Below are 21,837 nucleotides of genomic sequence, written 5' to 3'. Positions count from 1 at the left end.
CAGTCATTGCAAGCTGTAGCTGAGATGGAAGTTTCACAATCCATAATGTCCAAAGGGTTGGATCTGGCATTAGTGTGTTATAATTCTTAAGGGGTTCCCTCAGTGAGCTGCTTGTCATAAAAGACTCGCCACATCTGTTGTTCAGGAGTGTGAGCAATTCATGTAGTGTGATGTTTTTGCTGCATCAGAATTATTGAGTGGAGGAAGGGAAAGGATAACATCACTTATTACTTTGAGATGTTCCATGAGATAACAGGTAAGATCAGAAGTTCTGAACTGTAATAGATAATGTCTAGTGAAGCAAATACACACTCAACTGTTTTGTGAAGCATGATGACACTTAGTCTGATCAGAATAGTGGGAGTTCTCATTGTGCTGCAGCTCTGTGTTATCCTGTGAATTCTGATAACAGTTGTACCACCTGAGATGACTGGGAAGACATGACCACTTCTGGGCCTATCAATCATGATGTAGTTGGAGATGGGAACATGGCATCGATATTTCATAAAGGTTGTGCATATGAGACGGGTGTATCAGGCATTGGCAATAGTAGCACAGCTGATGTAGAAGACCTATCAGCACTATATCTGATTGTGCGAAACCTGAAATCAGACTATCCTTGAAGCAGCTCAGCATGGGGGCGGCATGCGGGTTCACATAGAGACTCCAGTGATGGCCACTGCTGAGTCGCAATCACTATATTTTGTGAGATGACATTATGCGCACATTTTGCTCCATATTCCACACAATTTGTTGATGAAGTCAAGCACTCCACTATGGTTAGTCTCAATGAATTTGTAGCCTTAGGGCTGCAAGGAACAATGAACAGAATAAGCTTTGCATCAATTGTTAATGCACAATAGCATGACAGACAATGGTATTTCACAAATAATGTCAGCGTCATTTGTGTTAGCATACCTCTGTTTGATAGTAGGTGACATGTAAGTGACACAAAAACACCAATAGGTCTAACTAAACATATACTAAACTTTGGACAATACAGGAGGCATCCACCATCTAACATCACTCAGTGCGAATTGGTGTCCAGAGCACAATGGCTCCACATCCCTACTCCACGATGCTAGTCACCTATCCTCTTTGTTTTGAAGTCATGATGACCCCATATTTCTGTACTGAAATCACCACAGCAAACTAACAATCTAATTTTTTTTCACACATTATTCTAGCAACAGCATGACTTTGAGAAACAAAGATGTCTATTTCAGGTTCAGTTAGTCAGTGTTTTCATATACAAACTACATCCACTTTCTTACTTCTACAATAAAGTTTCAATTCTAGTATCTTATTTGTACTGCTATATATATATATATATATATATATATATATATATATATATATATATTTATATATATATATATATATATGATAGACACACACACACACATATCCCTCCACACATGTCTGTATGTGTGGAGGGATATGTTTGTGTGTGCGAGTGTATACCTGTCCTTTTTTCCCCCTAAGGTAAGTCTTTCCGCTCCCGGGATTGGAATGACTCCTTACCCTCTCCCTTAAAACCCACTTCCTTTCGTCTTTCCCTCTCCTTCCCTCTTTCCTGATGAGGCAACAGTTTGCTGCAAAAGCTTGAATTTTGTGTGTATGTTTGTGTTTGTTTGTGTGTCACCAAATGGCTTATTCCTTGTGAAGGGAGACATCTTGTAAAGATACTGACACTGTTCATCATTTACCTTGGTCATGTTACTTAGATATGGGGTGGATCTCTCCTCATTTTTCCACAGTATTTTAAAAAGTAATCATCTCATATTGTGACTCATCTTTGTCTCATTGCCAGTAAAATTCTCTGTGTGCTTGCTGCTGTTGTTTCATATGATGATTTTGCTGTATATCTTCTGGATCTCAGACTCATTCTCTGGATTTCCCTAGTGCTCCTGCTGTTGATTTTTCTAGGAGCTTCTTTATCTTAGATTGCATATTGCTGCCATTTGAAGAGTATACGAAAAACAATAGATTTTGTCATAATTATACATCTCACTTTTACATTGCAGGATATTATACTACATCACCATTAACAACTCCTGTACCTAAAGACAGGCATATACCACTAGAGATAGACCATAAAAATCAAATGCTTATCAATTACATTACAATTTATTACCTACCAAAAATGAAACCTACAAAATAACGTGCACCATTCCATGTGACAGTTATAAGTGTGTCACCCATATTTGGATTATTTTTCTATAAAGTGTTCAATGAATGAATTCTGTACTTTCTTTTGAACAAGAACAAGTTAATTATTAGAATGATATGAAATAGTATATGTATAGAGATGTCAGAGTCAAAGTCTTAGGCTGTACATAAATGTCACAAATGTACACAACAAACTGTTAGCAACTTTACCATGCTTGTGATTGTTTAGTTGTTTATTTTCATGAATTGTTTGAAATATATTTGTCCACTGTAAAGTAATCTTCAATGCTTATATGTAGATATTTTAAATATAAATAGATTGCATTTACATTACTTAATGAATAAAAGCTAACTTTGTTTCAGAACCCAGCTGATAGTAAAAAAGGATCCTTCCTGTGGCTCCTATGATAATGGCCAATGGTCAGGGATGGTAGGTGATGTCAATGAAGGAAAAGCACATGTTGGGCTCTCATTATTCACAATGTCTGCAGCAAGGACATCAGTGGTTTCATTTACAACACCTATATTTCTTGGAAGGTCACTCATACAGATTTTTTTCAAGCAATTTACAAGAAATTTTAAATTCATGTAGTGTAGATTACATTTGGGTCCTTTTTATCATATTCATTGTTACTCTGGATATCATGGTCTTATCTTGTACGTTACATTATAGACTGAATGAATCTTTGTCATTTATCTTAATTAATTGTTCTACTAAATGCACACACACACACACAACCACACACAGACACACACACACACACACACACACACACACAACAATAGGTCATAGACTCACTCTTTACATTCTGAAGATCATTATTTGTTCTACAATATATTGTAAATGAGATTAACAATATAATTAACATCACAGTAGGAGACTTCTAAGTAGATGAAGGGAAGGAATCCTACTGCATTGGAAGCAAAACAACACATGTCAGTAGAAGCAATGTGGACATAAAGACCAGACTAATGCAGGATGAAGAAGTCTATTGGTATCGAAAATCAATCTTAATTTGACAAAGAAATTTCTGAGAATGTACATTTGGAGCATGACGTTGAGTAGAAGTAAATTGTGGACTTTGGGAAAACTGGAACAGAAGAAAATGGAAATGTATGGGATGTTGTACTATAGAAGGATGTTGAAAATTATGTGAACTGATAACATAAGGAATTATGTTGTTCTACACAGAATTGGTGACGACATGAACATGTGGAAATCAGCGACAAGAAGGACTGACAGGATGGTAAGATATATGTCAGGACAGCAACGAGTAACTTCTGTAATACTGCAGAGGGTAAAAACAGCAAGGAAAGATAGATATTTCATTGTATCCAACAAATAATTGAGGAATCTTCCTGGCAGACTAAAACTGTGTGCTGGATTGAGATGCAAACTCAGGACCTTTGCCTTTCATGTCCAAGTGCACTACCAACTGAGTTACCCGAGCATAGGTCATGACCCATCCTGACAGCTTTACTTCTGCCAGTATCGTATCTCCTACCTTCCAAATTTCACAGAAGTTCTCCTGTGAAACTTGCAGGACTAGCACTACTGGAAGGAAGGATATTGTGGAGACATGGCTTAGCCACAGCCTGGGGGACGTTTTCAGAATGAAATTTTCACTCTGCAACAGAAAGTTTGTTGGTATGAAACTTTCTGGCAGATTAAAACTGTGTGCCAGACCAAGACTCAAACTGGGGACCTTTGATTTTCACCTGCAAGTGCTCTCACTGCAAGTTTCACAGGAGTACATGAAGTTTGGAAGGCTGGAGGTGAGGCATTGTTGGAAGTAAAGCTGTGAGGTCAGGTTGTCAGTCATGTTTGTTTAGTTCAATTGTTAGAACACTTACCTGTGAAAGGCAAAGGTCTAGATTTCAAGTCTCAGTCCAGCATGCAGTTTTAATCTGCTGGGAAGTTTCATATCAGTACTCACTCTACTGCAGAGTGAAAATTTCTGTCTGGTAACATCCCCCAAGCTGTGGCTAAGCCATGTGTCTGCAATATCCTTTCTTCCAGGAGTGCTCTACATGCAAGTTTCATAGGAGAGCTTCTGTGAAGTTTGTAAGGTAGGAGCTGAGGTATTGGTGGAAGTAAAGCTGTGAGGACATGTCATGAGTCATGCTTGGGTAGCTCAGTTAGTAGAGCACTTGCCCTTGAAAGGAAAAGGTCCTGAATGCAAGTCTCAGTTTGGCAGACCGTGTTAATTTGACAGGATGTTTCATATCAGAACTCACTCCACTGCAGAATGAAAATTTGCATCTGGAAACATCCCCCAGGCTGTGGCTAAGCCATGTCTCCTCAATTCCCTTTCTTTGAGGAGTGCTAGTTCTGGAAGTTTCACAGGAGAGTTTGTGTGAAGTTTGGAACATAAGAGATGAGGTACTGGCAAAAGTAAAGATGTGAGGACAGTTTGTAACTTGTGCTTGTGTAGCTCAGTTGAAAGAGCACCTGCCTGCACATGCAAAAGACCCGATTTCAAGTCTCAGTCTGGCACACAGTTTTAATCCACTAGAAAGTTTCACTGTAGTACACATTCTGCTCCAGAGAGAAAATTTCATGTGGGAATAATTGAGTGTTCATAATCTCCTCAAGTTTGCTGCCAGATCATAACATTAAGGCTAACCTGACTCAATGTTTTGGCAATGCAGCTGTCTACCACCTTTTGGAGAGATGCTGCTGCTGAGTCGCACTGAAAACTGATGCATCATCCTATATGGGCCTGACATTTCAGTGATCCATATATCTACCATCTTCAGGAATGGTGCTACTGCTGCTGCTGAGTCCTGCCGAAGTTTTCATGTAAATGAACAAGACTTTCATCCAAACTTGGTACACATATGATGCACCTGTAGTATCAGGAGACAGTTACTGTGAGGATGAGGTGCTCCTAGAACCTATACTTGTGGGGTTGGAGAAGGAAAAGTGGTGACACATAACTATAACTTTGAAATACCTGGAGCAATGTCAGTCAGCCTTAGGATAGATCTGACTTGGTCCTACTCTGTGGCAAAATGTACTGTTAGTGTGAAACATGTCTAGCACTCTAAGGGGTGAGATGGGATCTCTATGGATAATGAGTGAAGGTAAGGCTTGCACACCACATAAAATAATGTATATACAATTGAAACATACAGAACTACATTTTATTACTTTTTATTTTAAACAACACAAAAACAGATCCATAAATACAGATAACTCACCACTGAGATTAACTTCAAAGATACGCCTTGTACAAGAGGTAACACACACTACAGCTAGTTGTTGGACTGATTACTCCTGAACAACCCACCCTTCCCATCTCTCTGCCTCCCCCCGCCCCCCACCAATAGTGTGGAGCACCTGGAGTGTACAGCTTTTTGTAGATGTAGATGTAGATATTTGTCACCCAGTTACTGTGTGGAATGCTGAGCATTAAGTCGATGCAGTTTTGTTACAGTGACTGTGTAGCTACTGGCTAATGGTTCAGTAATCACAGGAGAGGCCTGCACAGGTGTTTTCAGGTACAGTAAGGCTTCCAATGTCAATGCCAAAGGCAGTACCCGCACCAGATTGAACAACTCGATAGAAACCTTTGCAGTTTTGCTGTTTTACAAGGGCTCCTCATCACAACACTGGGAGGGGAATGGTGTATCATGGTCGGCGCAGCTATTTGATGGGATTTGCACAGAGAAGTTGCCGAAAGCTTTTTCGATAACAATAGGGTGTTTGCCATGGTATGAAGCAGGCAGGCAGGCTATGTGATCTTGGTGCTGTTGTACCTGCTGTGGCATTTCTGCTGTGGATGGCAGTGGTGCAAGCTGTAATGTGTAATGTCTCCTCATAAACCATTTCTGATAATAATTCTCTGATGCCTGCTTATAAACTGTACAAAAGCCTAAAGGTCAAAGGGAAGACCTCTGTCCATTTCCCATGGTGGCACATGTCTGATACCACTTTTCTACCATCCCATTGCTGGTGTGCTGGTAACTTGTCATGTGATGATGCTGGATGCTGAAAAAGTTGGACAATTCTTGGAACAATTCGGATTCAATCTGCCAGCACAGATCTGTAATGATGTGGTGGGGTCAACAGACTCATGCTATCCATATGGCAATGAAGGTCTTTGCTGTTACCTCAGCAAAATCATCCATTATGTGTTTGGCTTATACCCATCAAGCACATCTCTCCACTGATGTTAAAAGGTGCCTGTAACTGTCCTCAGGTGGGAGGGAGCCTACAAGATCATTGTGGACATGGGCAAATCTCATCGATGAACTGTGAAATTGCCCAGTTTCTACATGCACATGTTGCCCCACTTCATAGTGCTGACACTGAAGTCATAAACATCCCCATTCACAGGCATTTTTTTTAATCATTGGCCACACAAAATGGTTTGTCAGTAATTTTCTGTTGGGTATGATAGATTGTAAATAAGTTAAAAGCAACTTTGCAGAGTTTTGGCAAAATATAGATGCCTGGCACCAGGATTTAAGTGAGTTGCAGTTTTGTGGAAGGCCAGTAAATGGTGTAGTTGTGGATCTGCAGTGTGAGTGCCATTTAGTTATTTGTAGTCCTTGGTGTTTGCCAGACCACAGATGTGTGAAAAGTAATCAGAAATGATGTTTTCTGCTCCTTTTATGTGGCACTCATCTACATAAACAGGCTGACAAACTGTATGTCTGCACTGCTGGGGAGACACTTATTGCTAGTTTTCTGGAAGCACAGACTTTCAATTTGAGCTGAGTGTAAATTATCTCAAGGAAAGCTTCAATTACTGCTCAGAAATATTTAACAACTCTACAAAATGCAGGCAGTTCTCTGCCACACGCATTCCAGTACAGCAGCACTAGTTGCGAATTTTTGGAAAAAAATTTAATCGTTGCCAATGGTGGTCAATTTGTTGGTATATGGCTGCACCTATTTCTGTTCGGCAAGTGTCTATGACTATTGCCAAGGACGTATGTGGCACTCGGTGATCAAGGAGTACTGCACTAGTTAGGCATCATGGAAAACTTTTTCCATCTCCAAGGTCCACTTGAGGGATCTCTGACCTGTGGTGTCCTGTGAACACATCCGTAAGTTGTGTTTGTATAGTCACCATTACTGGTAGATGACAGTGATAAAAGTTGACCATTTCTAGCAAAAATTGTAATTGTTGATAGCCTGTCAGGGGTATTGCAGGGCTGCTGTCTTTTACGGTAACAGACAAATGCCATCTGCCAAAATTGTTTGTTCCAGGAAGGTCACTTCTGTTTTGCCATTGACACATTTTACTTTATTCAGCATTATGCCATAGCTATACTGCTTCTGACACATCTGCGTGTACATCTACATATATATTCTGCAAGCCACCATATGATGCATGGCAGAGTACCCTGTAGCCCTGCTAGTCATTTCCTTTCCTGTTCCACTCGCAAATAGAGCGAGGGGGGGGGGGGGGGGGGGGGGAACGACTGTATGTATGCCTCTATATGAGCCCTAATTTCTCTTATCTTATCTTTGTGTGCTTACACAAAATGTACTTTGGCAGAACTGGAATCATTCTGCAGTCAGCTTTAAATGCCGGTTCTCTAAACTTCCTCAATAGTCTTCCTAGGAAAGAACACACTTTCTGCATGTGTCATACATGTAGCCAGGCATTTGGTTAGAACACTACAAAGCCATCATGGTATATAAAGGAAATCCAAAGTGTCTTTAATACTCATCCACGAAACACTGCTATGCTATGCAGCATTTTTAAGACCAAATGGCATAAATAAAAATCAAAATAAACTCAAAGACATAATTACAATGCATCATAAGCATCTGGTAGCCCATGATGCTGAAAACTTTTGTGATGGGTAAAGCATATGTAGATGTACATAGGGTACCTTCCTGGTACTGTCCTGGCATTTAAAGTGTGGTAATCTTCACAGGGGCACCATGAGCCATTGAAATGTGGTAATTATCACACGGCATCAGGATCAATCTTTCTTGCAAACAAAGTGCAAAGTTGAAGACCACAGGCTGTCAAAATGATGGATTATCCCAGTTAGGAGCATTTCTTCAGATATCACCATTGTTCCTGTGAACCACTTCAGGACAAGTCTATGGGTGTGCTGTGAAATGGGACTTTGTATACAACACACAACCTGGGAAGGGTGCTGGTGAAATGGTGTTTAACAACTTTCTGGAAATACTCATAGAGTTATGGTACTCCTGCTCACCATTAATCAAAAGTAGCCCTAAGCACAAATAGAAAAACAAACAGCTAAAATGGTATACAGATGAGCTAGCTCTCACTAGGGAGGAGATGATCAGACTGTACAGAATATATAAGAATTCTTGTAAATGAGGACCTGAGCTAGATAATACTTCTTATAGAACTTATCTAAAATGTAAAAAAATCTACAAAGACAAACTGTCCTTGGCCAAAAAACAAGCATGTGAACACTACATTGAAAGTGCTCCCAACAAATGTAAAGCAGCATGGGATATCATCAACCAATATAATTCACAAACCCATACACAAGATGCAATGCTGGTCCCAGAAGAAGGAAATAATTACTTCTTAACCTCAGTGAGCGAGCTGGAAAACAAAATCAAGCAAAATGGCACTTGTGCACTACATCATCTTGGTGCTGTGCCCCATAGGATGTATACTTTCCACTGAAATGTTGTCACCCCAGAGGATATTGTAAAAGCTGTGGCAAGGTTCACCAACTCCAATAGTATGGACTGTTATTGGTTTTCTAACTATGTAATGAAAAAGTAATACACCTTATCTGTCAACCGCTTTCTTTCATTTTTAATATTTGTTTAGAATCTGGAGTTTTCGAAGATGCACTCAAAACTGCTGAAGTGATACCAGTCTTTAAAAAGGGAGATAAGCATCTGCCCCAAAACTATTGACCAGTTTCTATTGTCCCAATTTTCTCTAAAGTTTTTGAATATGTAATGTACAGTCAACTAAATAACTATTTTGATAAGCATGATCTCCTCTCCAACAGACAGTTTGCATATCAACATGGTAAAAATACCACTACTGCTGTCACTGAAGTTGTTAACCAGGTGTTAACTGCATTCGAAAATAAGGATCTAGTATCAGTCATACTTTGTGATCTTAGCAAAGCCTTCGACTGCATACCATCTAACACCCTACTTGCAAAACTGGAATTTTATGACATACACAAACCATCTTTGGATGTAATCAAATCATACTTAAGTAACAGGAGACAGTTTTTATCAATTAGAAATAGATGCTCCTCACTGAAGGAAGTTCGGACTGGAGTGCCTCAGGGCTCGGTCCTAGGTCCTTTTCTGTTCATCATTGCAATTAATGACTTACCTTACCATGTAGGAGCAAATTCAATTGTGTGTTATGCAGATGATACAACATTGCTCATTACACACCATGACACAACAGAACTGCATCAGGCAACACAGGAAAACCTAGAACTAGTAATGGATTGGTTTTCTTCTAATGAACTCCTGTGTAATCCTGATAAAACACAAGAACTAATTCTGGGTTTAACTACAGCTGTTGAAAGCAAATCAATAAAATTGTTAGGATTCCACATTGATTTAAAATTAAACTGGGAGGAACACATTAGCCATATCTGCAAGAGAATAGCAAGAGTGTGTTATCTCATCTGGAGACTGACACATGTAGTCACTGATGAGTAAAGATGGTATATTTTGGCCTCTTTCAGTCACACATTTCCTACGGCATATTGTTATGGGGACATTCTTGCTTTGTCAGTGAAATTCTGAAAATTAAAAAAAAGTAATCAGAATAATAAGCAAAGCTAAGCCCGAGGAACACTGCCGCCCCCTCTTTATCAAGCACATGATATTAACTGTTGTGAATCTATACATCTACACAGCACTGCTTTATGTCAAAAGCAACTTAAATGAGTTCAAGACCAGAGAGAACATACATCCCCACACCACCAGAGGCAAACTGGACTTCGACATACCAAGACACAGACTCACAAAGACTGCAAACTCACACAAAATAATGAGTTTAAAACTCTTCAATAAACTTCCAGCATCTGCTTAGTCACTGACCAGTAATATTTTCAAATGTAAGGTTTATGACTGGTTTGCTCAAACACCCATTTTATAAGATAACAGAATATTTTGAAATAATCATTGTCATTAGTATATAAGAATATTTCTAAAAGAAAAGGAATTAAATTGTAAAAACTTTACCGTAAAGTTATTGTTAATTGTATATTTAATGTTCAGACCTATTCCGCTGTAAGTGGTCAATGGTGAATAAACTGAATACCGAATACTGAATTCTGAATGGACAGGTGTGGTTCAGGTAAAATACACAGTGTTGTGCTTGGTATCCATAAACTAGTCATCCCAGGTGTTGGTGATGTCTACTCTCTGTACTGTGCTATAAATGGAGTGTCACAGTGTGCTAGTTAATGTGCTGCCATTGACTGTGTTCTGTGGTTGTGCTTTTCTCAAATTTGCTATTAATTCATAATAAGTAGGGAAGTCAGAGGTCAATATGGGCTCTGTAACATTGGCAGCTACAAATGTCCATGTGAAGGTGGTTGCAAGGCCTGTGTCAATGATCAGTAACTTGTGACCATAGATGGTGACTACCAGATTGTTTACCACTTTCATGTTCACTTCGTTTATTGTCAGGTGTGTACCAGGCTGGTAGAATGCTGACATTTGAGTTGATGTTGACTAGGAAGGTCATACCCATACACCTGTGTGATACGTGCAACTGTTGGCATGCAGTGTGATGTGCCAGCAGCCATAGCATTTTTGGAGCTTGTGCAGACATCTTACTATGGCCATGGATATACAAACTGTTGTGGTGCAGTCTTTTTACTGCTGCATGACAATTTCCCACATGTTGTTTATCTTGTATCACGGATGGTAGTGCTTTTTGTTCAACTTGTGATCTATCACACCTAATCCAGATTGCCATGATCATCATTTGGGTGAGCATGTGGTTTTCTGTATTTTAATACTTGTCAGCCAGATTGCCTGTGGTATGAACAAACATTAATACATTGTTCCAGGTCATGGGTAATTTTGGTGGTGCAACACTGTAGTGTGTAGGGATTGTAACTGTTCACTAGGTCCTTTCCATTGTTGTTACACTCAAACCTGTCTGGCCAGCAACTCAACTGTGGCATATAAACTCTGCAGCTCTTCAGAAAACTTATGAGGTGGAATGACATAATCGCAGTGCAGTCCGGTGTCATCTCTATGGCTGAATTCAGCATCCACCAGATTTAGCTGGCTGATGTGTTGTTTGCTGATGACATCAAGCAGCTGTTGCTGGTGGCTCCAGTATTATACACATTCTATCAGCCATTTTTAATACTTTTGTCTATTGGTTGATCATCATCCACAACCAATGTTACTTGCACGAGTGGCTCTAGCTACTGTTGCCAAATACACTCATGTTCAGAAAAAATAGTACACCTTGAACAAATAGAGATAGGACATTCATATTCACAGGATCTGTACATTGGTGTATCCTGAAGAAATATGAGGGTTAACAGGAAAGTAATGCCTCTATCATCATAACTGTACAACAGTTGGCAGCATTGGTATGCGGCAGGTATTGGCTTGTTTTGTAGCCTCCTCTCTACAGCTCTAGTTGGCAGAAAGCCTTAGCATTGAACGGTTGTGTTGTTACAGTGTAAAGTATGGAAACCTGCACAGGTGGTCATCAATGCGATTGAAGCAATGTGCAGTCGTTGAATTCTTGACAGCAGAAGATTCATCAGAGAATGAAAGCAGTTTATGGTGATTGTGTTGATGTGAGTTCTGTGCATCATTGGGTGAATAAGTTTAAAGATGTTAAGGTGGGAAATTTCAAGTCTGTGTGCTTTCGTTTCAGGAGTCAGCATCCGGGGTACCCATTGTGCACAGATCTTCTGATAGCCAAGCAAAGCACTAATGTGACCCACACATTCTTGTGAAATGCTGATTGTGCTTGGAATTTCTCTCTGAGTGATATGACAATCGCCCTGAATCAATCTGTCAACATTTTGCTTGTGAAACTCAGTGGTTGCTGTCACAGGACATCCAACTCTTTGTTTGTCATGCAGGTCAGATGTTCCCACCTCAACATATTTAAACTTACTCACCCAACAACACACAGTACTCACATCAACACAATCACCATAAACTGCTTTCATTCTCTGATGAACCTCCTTTGAGGTGACACTTTTGGCTGTCAAGAATTCAATGACTGCACGGTGCTTCAATCGCATTGACCGACCGTCTGCACAGGGTTCCATATTTTACACTGTAACAACACAACAGTTCAATGCTAAGGCTTCCTGCCAACTAAAGCTGTAGAGAAGAGGCTATGGAATAAGCCAGTACCTGCCGCATACAAATGCTGCCAACTGTTGAAGATTAGATTAGATTAGATTAGATTAATACTAGTTCCATGGATCATGAATACGATATTTCGTAATGATGTGGAACGAGTCGAATTTTCTAATACATGACATAATTAGGTTAATTTAACAACATACTTAAGTTAATATAACAACTTTATTTTTTTGTGTTTTTTGTTTTTCTTTATTTTTTATTTTTTTTATTTTTTAAATATTTTTTTCTTTTTTTTCTTAATTTATATCTAAAAATTCCTCTATGGAGTAGAAGGAGTTGTCATTCAGAAATTCTTTTAATTTCTTCTTAAATACTTGTTGGTTATCTGTCAGACTTTTGATACTATTTGGTAAGTGACCAAAGACTTTAGTGCCAGTATAATTCACCCCTTTCTGTGCCAAAGTTAGATTTAATCTTGAATAGTGAAGATCATCCTCTCTCCTAGTATTGTAGTTATGCACACTGCTATTACTTTTGAATTACGTTTGGTTGTTAATAACAAATTTCATAAGAGAGTATATATACTGAGAAGCTACTGTGAATATCCCTAGATCCTTAAATAAATGTCTGCAGGAGGTGGAGGCACTACTTTTCAGTCAACCCTCGTAATCAGCATTTGAACCGTGTTGAGGTGCAGGTTCAAGGTCAACATTGATATCATGGTGCAACACCACCTACCAGTAAAATGCATCTGTGGCTCTTTTTGTCACTATAAATGGAAGGTAATGGATCAATGTGACCTGAGTAGATGTCCAGGATGTCTCACAGACATATGTGCGAACTGTACCATCGAATCAGTGAATCTGAAAGAGGGCACATTATTAGCGAGAGAATGTGATGTATCCATCTGGGAAATTGCTGCTAATGTGGGGCAAAGTGTTTCGGCAGTGCAACAAATGTGTGCAGAATGGTTCACAGAATGTCGTAGAACACAACAAGTTGGGTCAGGTTGCACCACCCAGATGATCCCCCAACAAGATTGACACCTCATACAAGTGGCACTGCAGGACAGATCTGTGTCTGTCTGAGCTCTATCACAACAGTCAAACAATGTAACACATCATACACCATCAAGTGTGACAGTTCATTGCCATTTATTATGGCATGGGTTGCATGCACGTCATCTACTTACCTGCCTACCTTTAACGAATGGACAGAAACACAGACAGGGGAAGCAGAATCACAGTGACTACATTTGCACAAGACATACAGTACCAACTCAAGGTTTTATGGTGTGGTGTGCTATTGGGTACAGCCGCAAATCACAGTTGGTGCATGTCCAGGGCATGTGCCCATTGTGAATAACGTCCTGTGACCCATAGCCATACCCTTTCTGCACAACATCCCAGGTGCCATTTTTCGCCAAGGGATTGCACGACCACGGCCAATGGTCTTGCCACAGTGGTAACACCAGTTCCCATCAGATCACCAATGTTAAGCACTGTTGGGCTAGGATAGCACTTGGATGGGTGACCATCAGGTCTGCCGAGCACTGTTGGCAAGCAGGGTGCACTCAGCCCTTGTGAGGCAAACTGAGGACCTACTTGATTGAGAAGTAGCGGCTCATGTCTTGGAAACTGACATACAGCAGGGAGAGTGGTGTGCTGACCACATGCCCCTCCATATATGCATCCAGTGATGCCTATGGGCTGAGGATGACACGGCGGCTGGTCGGTACTGTTGGGCCTTCATGGCCTGTTTGGGAGGAGTTTTAGTGTTTTTTATGGCACAACCACATATTGCTGCATGAAGATGTGCCTTCTTGGTGTCACAGGATCTCAGTCTTTTGCCCTGGCCTGCCAGATCACCAGACTTGTTGCCAATCTAAAATATTTGGGATATGGTGAAACAATGAGTGCAGTGCTGTGACCCAATGCCAACAACCACAGATGAACTTTGGAACCACGTGACTGCAGCATGGATTGTTATACCGCAGGACACCATTTGTGCCTTATACATGTAATAGCCATCACATGTGGAACAAGGTATCAGGGCCCATGGCAGACCTTGTGCTTCCCAGGTAATGGGACACATGCTAAACCAAGGTGACTGAAATGCTAATCATTTCTGCTGAACATACTAATGTACATGTTCTGTGAATATGAGCATTCTATCTCTAGTCATTTTATTTTTTTCTGAACACGAGTGTATGCAGCAACAAATTATCAAAAACTGTAATTATATCTGTCATACCTCATAGGTGCTGTCAAAATTCTGATGGGGATTTTTGTCTCCCTCTTTCTTTTGATAAAGCATTTTTCTTTGCCTTTGGTCTGTGGGTTTGGTGCAGCAAGCAATTAATTCAGCTTTCATAGCAAGGTAAGCTTGATGGAATATGGCGGGTGTCTGATGATGTCTGACATCAGTGCTATCTGGTCTAAATTGCTGATCATTAGGATAAATTGTTCATAATGATTTGTAACTTGTTGGTGCACAAAATATTTTCCAACACAGCGAATCAAATTTGTAGTTGGTTGAGCATAAACAATGGGGCCCATAACAGCAAATATGATGTGAAAGAACCTCTTGAAACCACAAAAGGGAATTCATTGCTCCTGGGTGTGATCACGATGTGGAACAAATCACTGGAACACTCAGATTTTCAAATGTGGTTTAACATCACGTCATGGCATAGTGCAAAGATGAAATGCACAGCAGCGTGTAGTTGGAATTGTTGTCTGCATTTGTTGAACTGCCACAGGGTTGTGTATAGTTTTAGGATTCCATTTTTTTGTGTGCACTGCATCCACTTTGCATTGCAGGAAGAGAGAGCTCCAAATCCAGGATTTAATTGTAAATTTCTTGAATCTTTTTCATGATGGAGTGCAATTGCTTGTGAGTGTGTACCACTGCTGTGATGCCATATTTAACTGTCCACAAAAGGAACTGTCCACACTTATGCCCATTTTTTTCAATATTGGGGCTACCAGTTTTATACATATGGCTCACAACCGCATAAAATAATATACTGCAAATACACATCAATAAATGAACATAGACAACTTCACACTGAGAGCTACTTTATTAAACATACCTCTTGTAGCAGAGATAACAGATGGCAGCTGGTTACTGGATCAGTCATCCCAAAGTATCCAGCTAATTCTGCATAACTTTTTTTTATAATCTCTCTGACTGCTTTTGATATGTTCTCACTATATTCCCACCCTCATAACCCAGCTGTTTCTATGTCAGAAAAAGGTGTGATATATGCATGAAACTGCTGTGCACACATTTGCAAAAACAGGTTCTGTGCTTCATTTGTTTACATTATAGAGACTGAAATTTGGTTTTTTATGAACAGACTCTTTTCTGCATATATCATATTTTTAATATGCATTTTATGTTTACTATGTCCTCTGTAGATAGTTGATTCTATTCTATAATTTTATTGTCCATGAAGTAAGCTGTAACCATCACTTCTGTCATAGATTGTCTAAACATTTTGCTGGGCTCATTAACCATGTCTTCTATCAACATTAATTGCATGACATCCACTTTAATTTTTGGTTGGCATATATTAAAACTTTCATCAAAAACTCTTTATTACAGTTTCTGTACATTCTTCAACACTCAAATGCTTAATTTAGTATGCAGTTATCTACAATGAAGTGTGTGTGTTTTTTAAATGTAATATTGAAACTTCTTTGTGAATAGGTACTATATATTCATCAGAAGTGATGGAATTACTCAGTTGGGTCCAAATCCACTGGAGCTTCTTGTTCCACTGAAACATGATTTGTGGCTGGCTATTATGTTTACTTTATTTGCCTATACCATTGTCATGGGAGGTATATTTTATCTACAGAGGAAACCATTATGTGATGCTATCTTTTCAGTCATTGGAGCATTTGTTCAGAAATATGGTGAGAACTATTTATGAATTATTACTTGCTCTATGTTTCATTTCAATATTCATATGTATTGACTTCTGCAATATGAATTATGCAGAACATTAGTATTCACTATGCTGAGTGGAATTTGCTGTGTAATCAGTTACTACAATCAGAAATATTCATTAAAAAATTTCACAGGTGGAAGGGAAAAGGAGCAGAAAAAACTACAAGAGGAATTATTTTTGATTACTTAATTTTTCCACAAAGTTAGCTCTCCTTCTTCATGCATAATTCTAAAAAATTGAGATATCTATTTTGTTTTGAGTTCATCCATTGGTCACACCAAATTTTTGCTACATTTGATGAATTTTATTTCATCGCAAGAAAAAAAATAGAAAAAGGGAATCAGAAACACACAGAAAAAAGAGATGAATGAAAGGAAAAGAAAAGAAACTGAAGATAAAAAAGGAAGTATGATAAATTTTCAGACATATTTGTGGATCAATCTTAGTTCTTCTTTCAGTATTTTGCCTCAAAAATGACTTGGTAAGCTTTCAGCCAAAATACAGTCAGAATAATTAATGGTGATCTGGCTTCTTTTCCTGAAACACATTTAACACTCAATTCCTGGAAAAATTTAAAGTATCATAAGGAAAAATGTAGGAGTCAGCAGATAAAATATGCAAATAAACAAGTGTCAGTTTTATTTTATATTCTTAAAAAAATTGATATAGGCCTACTGATGTTTTTCCAAGAAAATAATGCTTAACATTGCTTTGATTTATATGCTTTTGATTCACAACAGATGAAACTACTAGTTACCACCACAGGATCACATCAGAACAATGCCTACGATTTGCAGCTTATATCACAGGGTCTGTCTTGCTATCAGCGTATTCTGCAGGGATTATCTCCATACTTACTGTCAGTGAGCAAAAGCTACCATTTCAGAATTTTGCTGAAATTGAACAGGATGGTTCATATATGCTGAGCGTCACTGGAAACTCCTTCGAGTATGATTTTTTTAAGGTAATTATTTCCCTTGAATACGTATGTGTGCACTACACAATTATTTTCCTACTTTTGATGTGACAACTGTTCATGTAAAATATAAAAGTCTGTTATGAATATAATCAAAGAGTCATTATACTGTACACTAAAACAACAAATCTTGTTTAATAATTTAATTGGATAGATAAAAAAATCTACTCACTAGATGGCAGCAGAAAACACATATAAAAGAAAGTTATAATCAGGCAAGCTTACGGAGTCTGTAGCTCCTTCTTCAGACAGAAGGGCTGAAGGAGAAGGAAGAGGGGTGAAGGGAAAGGACAGGAGAGTTCTAGGAAAAGGGGTAGATTTTGGGAAAGTCAAGGGAGACTTACCAGATGGGATGAGAAGGAGAGAGTCTTTCCTTCTCACCTCATCTGGTAAGTCTCCCTTGACCTGCAGTTCTGGGTGACTTTCCTGAAATCTACCCCTTTTTCTGGACCTCTCCTGTCCTTTTCCTTCACCCCTCTTTCTTCCCCTTCAACCCGTCTGCCTGAAGAGGTGCCACAGGCTATGAAAGCTTGCCTGATTATAACTTTCTTTCATGTCCCTATTCTGCAACCACTTGGCAAGTAGAATTTTTATACATCCAGTTAAATTATCTTGTCAAAAATTGATTGTTTTTGTTGTTGTAAACCAATCTTGTCTGAAATTTTGAGAATATTTTCTTCCATGCTTAAGGAAGTTTACTTTTGGTTCAAATAGTAGGGTGTTTTTCCTTTCCTCAATCACTTCAACATCTTAATTTCCTTCAAAGATGTGTGCAATGTAGCATCTTTTTGTGTTGATACTATTACAATTCCAGCATTTTTACTTCCCTTTATTTACATTTTACTGCTTTTATAAAAAGAAATAAAGAACCTTCTATATTTCATTTCTTATTTACTCATGACTACAGATGAAATTATTAGACTTTATTATATCATACATATCTGTCTGATATTGTTAGATATTTCTAATGACTGAAAAAAATAAAATTATTAGTATAATTTTTCATGCAATAGTATGCATATTACTGTGTAGTCAGATTTTTTCTTTTTAGTCTACTGAATATTCTCCTTTAATTAATCACATGACACTCAGTGTATACGTGTAAGTCTACAAAATCCCCAGTGTTCAATGAACATTCATTCCTAGGACTTTTTCTGTCACTTATCAATTCTTTCACCTCTGGCAATAATTTACTAATATAAAAAATGTTGTGCAAACTTATCTTTGGTTTGAGGATGGTTTTTAATTACTGAAACATATATGCAGCTGACAAAAATAAAATATATTATTTATCATTTTATTTGCAGCTGTCACAGCAAAAGCTCCTGCAAAAGTTGTTCAGTAAACAAATGGACATTCATAATCCACCAAGAACAAAACCTGAAGGTCTATCTAGAGTGTGCACAGAAAACAAGTATGCCTTCCTGTCAACTGATCTGTCCATACAAAGCTCATGGAATCATCAAAACTGCAATGTTATAGCAGTTCCAATTGATATGTTCCGCTGTACTCTTGCACTGATATTAAGAAAAAATAGCCCATATATTGGAGCCATGAATTTCCAGTAAGTTAATTTTATCTAATATATGCAGACAAAGGCTTTTTGGACTTATAAATAATGTATCTTACACAATTCATCTTTTTTGCATTATTTGTACACTCCTCTTTAGCAGTTCTAATGTTTTAATTGCATAATAACTCTCACTCTGTATCATTCATTCATTACCTCCATAGATGCCACATTGTAGGAGAATCTTCGTGGAAATGGAACAAGTCAAATTCTACATTAACAAATGGAAGTAGCTGTCATACAATGAAACTTGTTGTAGAATCTAAGTCTCTCACAATTTTGCCATACATCAATTGCCTGTAGGGTATGTCCTAATTGGCTGATTAGTCTGAGCTCATCTTTTAACACATAGCTGCAGAAGCCCACTTGCATAGATGCAGTAAGTGACATATTTTGACAGCGAACACATAATTATGACCCTTCAATTGTTGCTACTCTCAAACAATCTGTAACTAACTTTTAAAAAATATTGGTTTTGTGGCTTTGCATTATGGCTTATACTCAGCATTGAATATAAGCACTTGCAAGTAATTAGATAAAATTTTTTGGATGAAAAAAAACTTTGCTGAAAAAGTTATACTTATATTGCTCAGTTGGAGGTGTTTATCATTTTTGATCAATTTAATGCTTAGTTCTTGTTTGCAAAAAGTATTGGGATGATTCTCTAGGAAATAAGTGGCATTTCTACAACATAACAAATGACTTTCTCACAGTAAATATTATTTTTCAACATTCACAATTTATGTGTAATTTCTTTACTTATTCATTATACAACTTTTCATTAACAAACATTGAGATGTAAATGTGTCGAACTGAGTGATATCTCGATTGCCACTCCTGTGGTTGCAGCTACCATCACTCATATAACATGTCAATAATGTAAACAATCGTAGGTAGTATTAAAAATGGTATTTTAAGCTATTTGCTATATACAAAAAAACCAGTACAAAATCATTTAAGCATGAGGTATGTACAGCAGAAAACATAAACATTTTGTTCATAATAAATTTCATAAAATGTAATGACTTTTCATGTCAAATATTTCATGATGAGTATTTTTAACAATTAATATTATGATATCTAAATTGTCATTAGAATTAAATTAATATCTCACTCATGTACAATAGTTGTAGTTCTGTTCAGCAGTCCTGATTAATACATACATAATATACTATCCCATACTATATTTAAAACTAGTAATTAACACATGTTTACTTCATGAACAATATTTAAAAAAAAAGACTTGAACAAAAGTTATTTCAGTACCTTCTATATTGTCACAAATATCATTAAACAACAATGAGAATAAGTTGAAAAATAGGATGTGGCCATAAATATTATGAATAAATCATAAAAATTACAGTATATTTTGTTGTTTACTAATCAGGCGTATCATATACTACAATAAATGAATCTATGTCTGTTACATTATACCTTTGAAACTTAGTGCAGGATCTGAAGCTCAAGTGTCTGCCATAGTTCAATTGCCTAATCTCCTAGTTGGCTTGTTCATCAGGATTAATTTATTGCCGCAAAGAAAACCGCCTTTGTGTCAGTGACTGCCACTCCAACTCGTGTATCATGTCAGTGACACTCTCACCCCTATTGCACGATAACATGGAATGAGCTGCCCTTCTTTGCACTTTTTCGATGTCCTCCAACAACAACAGCCATTTTCCTAAATCTCAGCAAAGCATTTGATACAGTTGACCATAAAATACTACTAGGTAAACTTGAAGCACTAGGAATCACGGGGGTTGTAAATATATAGTTTAGATTTTACCTTGTAGACAGAGTGCAGAGGGTGGAGATATTTCAAATTTCAAGTAGCTCAAATTATTTAGTGAAACATCTTCCAGATGAAGAATATTTGAACATTGGAGTACCTCAAGGGAGTGTGTTAGGCCCAATACTATTTTTTATTTATATTAATGACTTCCCACAGTGGGTAACACAAGGAGAAACAGTGTTGTTTGCTAATGACAGCAATATAATAATTACAGACAGGACACCAGAAATGTTAAATGTAAAAGCTGAAAAGGCACTTACGGAAGTTCACAACTGGTCAAATAACAACAAAGTAACCATTAATGTGAAGAAGACTAATAACATAAACTTCTATATAAAGAAAACACCAAATATGACAAAACTTAAAGTTCAGAATGAAACTGTAGAGTGTGTAGCCAGCACTAAATTTTTTGGTATGTATGTTGATCAACAATTAAAATGGAATGAACATATTAGGGTGCTTAGGAAAAAAATTAGCACAGCATGCTATGCCTTACGAATATTAGTCACTGTGTGCAATCTGCGTGCAATAGTTCATGCCACAGAATGACATACTTTGCACACATACATTCTGTAATAAGTTATGGCATAATACTCTGGGGTGCAAATGCCCAAAATGTGAAATATGTGTTCAGATTGCAAAAACGAGCTATCAGAATAATGAGCAAGAGTCACAAAAGAACACACTGCAGTGAGCTATTTAAAAAGTGGGGTATTCTGACAATCCCAAGTGAATATATCTTGCAAACTACAGTTTTTATTCACAAAAATATTGAGCAATACTTAGCAAACAACTGCATATATGATCACCAAACCAGAAACAGTAATTGCTTGTACCTAGACAGAATGAATAAAACTAAAACCAAATCACTATGTTTTACCAAGGTGTCAAGATAGACAATAATTTGCCAAAAGAAATCAAAAACATAAAGGAACTCTGTAAATTTAAAGCATTCCTTAAAGAACATTTATTAAAAAATAGTTTTTACTTGATTAGAGAATTCATGCAGCATAAAATAGACATAAATAAATAATCAGGTTAAAAAATTATAAAGTGGACATACTAGATTGTAATTTACCCATACAAG

At 37.8% G+C, this 21,837-nt stretch overlaps 1 protein-coding gene and 1 pseudogene across 1 annotated transcript in view; both read left to right on the top strand.

Moving 5' to 3' along the window:
- Positions 1-21,837, top strand: part of LOC126456464 (uncharacterized) — a 119,529-nt gene that overhangs the window by 58,528 nt on the left and 39,164 nt on the right. Inside the window, exons 3-6 of the mRNA XM_050092215.1 lie at positions 2,536-2,709; positions 16,172-16,380; positions 17,156-17,379; positions 18,699-18,955. Of these exons, the coding sequence (XP_049948172.1) occupies positions 2,600-2,709; positions 16,172-16,380; positions 17,156-17,379; positions 18,699-18,955 (800 nt within the window). The 5' untranslated portion in view covers positions 2,536-2,599. The remainder of the gene's footprint in view (positions 1-2,535; positions 2,710-16,171; positions 16,381-17,155; positions 17,380-18,698; positions 18,956-21,837) is intronic.
- On the top strand, positions 13,901-14,018 carry LOC126459679 (5S ribosomal RNA; annotated as a pseudogene).

The sequence above is a fragment of the Schistocerca serialis genome, chromosome 2 (assembly GCF_023864345.2).
Source record: "Schistocerca serialis cubense isolate TAMUIC-IGC-003099 chromosome 2, iqSchSeri2.2, whole genome shotgun sequence".
NCBI classification, from domain to species: Eukaryota; Metazoa; Arthropoda; class Insecta; order Orthoptera; family Acrididae; genus Schistocerca; species Schistocerca serialis.
This window is presented reverse-complemented; position numbering and strand designations above follow the sequence as displayed.